The 6,107-nt window shown below is 47.5% G+C and overlaps 1 protein-coding gene across 1 annotated transcript in view; it reads right to left on the bottom strand.

The window, feature by feature from the left end:
* Positions 1 to 5,525, bottom strand: part of LOC124032404 (FYVE, RhoGEF and PH domain-containing protein 1-like) — a 33,409-nt gene extending 27,884 nt beyond the window's left edge. Inside the window, exon 1 of the mRNA XM_046344785.1 lies at positions 5,374 to 5,525. Coding sequence (XP_046200741.1) covers positions 5,374 to 5,475 — 102 coding nt within the window. The 5' untranslated portion in view covers positions 5,476 to 5,525. The remainder of the gene's footprint in view (positions 1 to 5,373) is intronic.
* Between the last annotated feature and the right edge of the window lie 582 nt (positions 5,526 to 6,107).

Here is a 6,107-nt window from a genome sequence, read left to right as displayed (position 1 = left end):
CTGCCAAGCGTCACGTCTGGAAGAAACCTGGCAACCTCCCTATGGTGAAGCATGGTGGTGGCAGCATCATACCGTGGGGAAGTTTTTCAGCGGCAGGGACTGGGAGACTAGTCAGGATTGAGGGAAAGAGGAACGGAGCAAAGTATAGAGAGATCCTTGATGAAAACCTGCTCCAGAGCGCTCAGGACCTCAGACTGGGGTGAAGGTTCACCTTCCAACAGGACAATGGTCCTAACCACAAGACAATAAGCAGCTTTGGGACAAGTCTCTGAATGTCCTTGAGTGGCCCAGCCTGGACTTGAAGCCCATCGAACATCTCTGAAGAGACCTGAAAATAGCTGAGCAGCAACGCTCCCCTTCCAACCTGACAGAGCTGGGGAGGATCTGCAGAGAAGAATGGGAGAAACTCCCCAAATACAGGTGTGCCAAGCTTGTAGCATCATACCCAAGAAGACTGGAGGCTGTAATCCCTGCCAAGCTTGTAGCATCATACCCAAGAAGACTGGAGGCTGTAATCCCTGCCAAGCTTGTAGCGTCATACCCAAGAAGACTGGAGGCTGTAATCCCTGCCAAGCTTGTAGCATCATACCCAAGAAGACTGGAGGCTGTAATCCCTGCCAAGCTTGTAGCATCATACCCAAGAAGACTGGAGGCTGTAATCCCTGCCAAGCTTGTAGCATCATACCCAAGAAGACTGGAGGCTGTAATCCCTGCCAAGCTTGTAGCATCATACCCAAGAAGACTCGAGGCTGTAATCGCTGCCAAAGGTGCTTCAACAAAGTACTGAGTAAAGGGTCTGAATACTTATGTAAATGTGATATTTCAGTTTTTTTTTAAATTATAAATCAGTTTTTGCTTTGTCATTATAGGGGATTGTGTGAACATTGATGAGGGAAAAAACCCAATTTAATTCATTTTAGAATAAGGCTGTATCGTAACAAAATGTGGAAAAAGTAAAGGGGTCTGAATACTTTCGAAGGTATCGTATTCATGATATAGTTATTATAAAGTATCAATGTTAGGAAGCTGTTCTTAATGTTTTGTACACTCAGTGTTGGGAAGCTGTTCTTAATGTTTTGTACACTCAGTGTGCAGTATCAATGTTGGGAAGCTGTTCTTAATGTTTTGTACACTCAGTGTGCAGTATCAATGTTGGGAAGCTGTTCTTAATGTTTTGTACACTCAATGTTGGGAAGCTGTTCATAATGTTTTGTACACTCAGTGTGCAGTATCAATGTTAGGAAGCTGTTCTTAATGTTTTGTACACTCAGTGTGCAGTATCAATGTTGGGAAGCTGTTCTTAATGTTTTGTACACTCAATGTTGGGAAGCTGTTCATAATGTTTTGTACACTCAGTGTGCAGTATCAATGTTAGGAAGCTGTTCTTAATGTTTTGTGCACTCAGTGTGCAGTATCAATGTTAGGAAGCTGTTCTTAATGTTTTGTATACTCAGTGTGCAGTATCAATGTTAGGAACCTGTTCTTAATGTTTTGTTAGTGTGCAGTATCAAGCTGTTGTTCTTAATGTTTTGTTAGCTGTTCTTAACTCAGTGTGCAGTATCAATGTTAGGAACCTGTTCTTAATGTTTTGTATACTCAGTGTGCAGTATCAATGTTAGGAAGCTGTTCTTAATGTTTTGGAAGGCTGGTTCTAATCTCTACAACCTCTGACAGACAACAGGACAGGGTGGAAGGCTGGTTCTAATCTCTACAACCTCTGACAGACAACAGGACAGGGTGGAAGTCTGGTACTAATCTCTACAACCTCTGACAGACAACAGGACAGGAGGGGAAGGCTGGTTCTAATCTCTACAACCTCTGACAGACAACAGGACAGGGTGGAAGGCTGGTTCTAATCTCTACAACCTCTGACAGACAACAGGACAGGGTGGAAGGCTGGTTCTAATCTCTACAACCTCTGACAGACAACAGGACAGGGTGGAAGGCTGGTACTAATCTCTACAACCTCTGACAGACAACAGGACAGGGTGGAAGGCTGGTTCTAATCTCTACAACCTCTGACAGACAACAGGACAGGGTGGAAGGCTGGTACTAATCTCTACAACCTCTGACAGACAACAGGACAGGGTGGAAGGCTGGTACTAATCTCTACAACCTCTGACAGACAACAGGACATGGTGGAAGGCTGGTTCTAATCTCTACAACCTCTGACAGACAACAGGACAGGAGGGGAAGGCTGGTTCTAATCTCTACAACCTCTGACAGACAACAGGACAGGGTGGAAGGCTGGTTCTAATCTCTACAACCTCTGATATTTGACAGACAACAGGACAGGGTGGAAGGCTGGTTCTAATCTCTACAACCTCTGACAGACAACAGGACAGGGTGGAAGGCTGGTTCTAATCTCTACAACCTCTGATATTTGACAGACAACAGGACAGGGTGGAAGGCTGGTTCTAATCTCTACAACCTCTGACAGACAACAGGACAGGGTGGAAGGCTGGTTCTAATCTCTACAACCTCTGACAGACAACAGGACAGGGTGGAAGGCTGGTTCTAATCTCTACAACCTCTGACAGACAACAGGACAGGGTGGAAGGCTGGTTCTAATCTCTACAACCTCTGATATTTGACAGACAACAGGACAGGGTGGAAGGCTGGTTCTAATCTCTACAACCTCTGACAGACAACAGGACAGGGTGGAAGGCTGGTTCTAATCTCTACAACCTCTGACAGACAACAGGACAGGGTGGAAGGCTGGTTCTAATCTCTACAACCTCTGACAGACAACAGGACAGGGTGGAAGTCTGGTTCTAATCTCTACAACCTCTGACAGACAACAGGACAGGGTGGAAGGCTGGTTCTAAAGTCTCTACAACCTCTGACAGACAACAGGACAGGGTGGAAGGCTGGTTCTAATCTCTACAACCTCTGACAGACAACAGGACAGGGTGGAAGGCTGGTTCTAAAGTCTCTACAACCTCTGACAGACAACAGGACAGTGTGGAAGGCTGGTTCTAATCTTATTGACAGCTAGACACACGCATGTATACATTACATATACAACATGTACAATATAAAACGTACATTTAAACTTACTCAACAATCTACACACACATCCCAATGTCCCCTTTTACTGAGCAGGGTGTGTTGCTGCTAACCCAATGAGCTTTCTGAATAATCAGGTCTGTGGCCATGTTAGTATTCAGTAGAAGAGGTGAGTTCTGTGCAGTGATTTGTGGCAGTGTGTTTAAAGTAGGAGATCAACCCTGTCTTCTTGCCCCTCACACAGCTACCTACTGTCTACTATAGGACAGTATTCTACTGGGTTAACTGTCAGCCCCTCACACAGCTACCTACTGACTACTATAGGACAGTATTCTACTGGGTTAACTGTCAGCTACCTACTGTCTACTATAGGACAGTATTCTACTGGGTTAACTGTCAGCTACCTACTGTCTACTATAGGACAGTATTCTACTGGGTTAACTGTCAGCCTCTCACACAGCTACCTACGGTCTACTATAGGACAGTATTCTACTGGGTTAACTGTCAGCCTCTCACACAGCTACCTACTGTCTACTATAGGACAGTATTCTACTGGGTTAACTGTCAGCTACCTACTGTCTACTATAGGACAGTATTCTACTGGGTTAACTGTCAGCCCCTCACACAGCTACCTACTGTCTACTATAGGACAGTATTCTACTGGGTTAACTGTCAGCTACCTACTGTCTACTATAGGACAGTATTCTACTGGGTTAACTGTCAGCTACCTACTGTCTACTATAGGACAGTATTCTACTGGGTTAACTGTCAGCCCCTCACACAGCTACCTACTGTCTACTATAGGACAGTATTCTACTGGGTTAACTGTCAGCGTCTCAGTGTTTTACCCAGGATTTACCCCAGTGTTTTACCCAGGATTTACCCCAGTGTTTTACCCAGGATTTACCCCAGTGTTTTACCCAGGATTTACCCCAGTGTTTTACCCAGGATTTACCCCAGTGTTTTACCCAGGATTTACCCCAGTGTTTTACCCAGGATTTACCCCAGTGTTTTACCCAGGTTCTAATCTCTACAACCTCTGACAGACAACAGGACAGGGTGGAAGGCTGGTTCTAATCTCTACAACCTCTGACAGACAACAGGACAGGGTGGAAGGCTGGTTCTAATCTCTACAACCTCTGACAGACAACAGGACAGGGTGGAAGGCTGGTTCTAATCTCTACAACCTCTGATATTTGACAGACAACAGGACAGGGTGGAAGGCTGGTTCTAATCTCTACAACCTCTGACAGACAACAGGACAGGGTGGAAGGCTGGTTCTAATCTCTACAACCTCTGACAGACAACAGGACAGGGTGGAAGGCTGGTTCTAATCTCTACAACCTCTGACAGACAACAGGACAGGGTGGAAGGCTGGTTCTAATCTCTACAACCTCTGACAGACAACAGGACAGGGTGGAAGGCTGGTTCTAATCTCTACAACCTCTGACAGACAACAGGACAGGGTGGAAGGCTGGTTCTAAAGTCTCTACAACCTCTGACAGACAACAGGACAGTGTGGAAGGCTGGTTCTAATCTTATTGACAGCTAGACACACGCATGTATACATTACATATACAACATGTACAATATAAAACGTACATTTAAACTTACTCAACAATCTACACACACATCCCAATGTCCCCTTTTACTGAGCAGGGTCAGCCCTAGCAATGGAAACACAATGTCACTAGAGTTCACATTGAAATACAACATCGGCTGTTCGGGGAAACCTCGTCAGATGCACAACGGAACACATTCAGCCAAAATGCGTCTTCCGAATTTATTGCAACCCCTCTGAACCAGAGAGGTGTAGGGATTTGAACCGGCAACCTTTCAACCTTCCGGCCCAATGCTCTTAACCAATGGGCTGCCACTAGTGGAATGTTTCTTACCAATGTGATTACTACCTCTGAGGGTTTAGAGCCTGAGGTCGTCACCTCATACAAGTACTTGGGAGTATGGCTAGACGGTACACTGTCCTTCTCTCAGCACATATCAAAGCTGCAGGCTTAAGTTAAATCTAGACTTGGTTTCCGTAATCGCTCCTCTTTCACCCCAGCTGCCAAACTAACCCTGATTCAGATGACCATGCTACCCATGCTAGATTACAAGACATAATTTATAGATCGGCAGGTAAGGGCGGCTCTCGAGCGGCTAGATGTTCTTTACCATTCGGCCCTCAGATTTGCCACCAAAATGCTCCTTAGAGGACACATCACTGTACTCTATACTCCTCTGTGAACTGTTCATCTCTCTATATCTGTCACAAGACCCACTGGTTGATGCTTATTTATAAAACCCTCTTAGGCCTCACTCCCCCCCCTATCTGAGATATCTACTGCAGCCCTCATTAACCCCTACCTGGATTTGGTGGACGATGGCTTTGAACTGGGACGACCTCTCCATCCAGGTGTTGACCAGCTCCATGGCCCGGTCAAAGTTCTTCACGTACTCTCCGTACATCTTCAGGAAGGGGGCTAGCTTCTGCAGGATGTCCCCGATACGCGGGTTCACATCCCTGGGGGGAGAGAGAGGAGAGGTCAGGAAGGGGCTAGCTTCTGCAGGATGTCCCCGATGCGCGGGTTCACATCCCTGGGGGGGGGAGAGAGAGGAGAGGTCAGGAAGGGGGCTAGCTTCTGCAGGATGTCCCCGATGCGCGGGGGGGGGAGAGAGGAGAGGTCAGGAAGGGGACTAGCTTCTGCAGGATGTCCCCGATGCGCGGGTTCACATCCCTGGGGGGAGAGAGAGGAGAGGTCAGGAAGGGGGCTAGCTTCTGCAGGATGTCCCCGATGCGGGTTCACATCCCTGGGGGAGAGAGAGGAGAGGTCAGGAAGGGGGCTAGCTTCTGCAGGATGTCCCCGATGCGCGGGTTCACATCCCTGGGGGGAGAGAGAGGAGAGGTCAGGAAGGGGGCTAGCTTCTGCAGGATGTCCCCGATGCGCGGGTTCACATCCCTGGGGGGAGAGAGAGGAGAGGTCAGGAAGGGGGCTAGCTTCTGCAGGATGGATGCGCGGGTTCACATCCCGAGGTCAGGAAGGGGGCTAGCTTCTGCAGGATGGTGCGCGGGTTCACATCCCTGGGGGAGAGAGAGGGGG

Source organism: Oncorhynchus gorbuscha, linkage group LG03 (genome assembly GCF_021184085.1).
Source record: "Oncorhynchus gorbuscha isolate QuinsamMale2020 ecotype Even-year linkage group LG03, OgorEven_v1.0, whole genome shotgun sequence".
NCBI classification, from domain to species: domain Eukaryota; kingdom Metazoa; phylum Chordata; class Actinopteri; order Salmoniformes; family Salmonidae; genus Oncorhynchus; species Oncorhynchus gorbuscha.
Note: the sequence above shows the minus strand (reverse complement) of the source record. Positions and strands in the feature narration are given on the sequence as shown.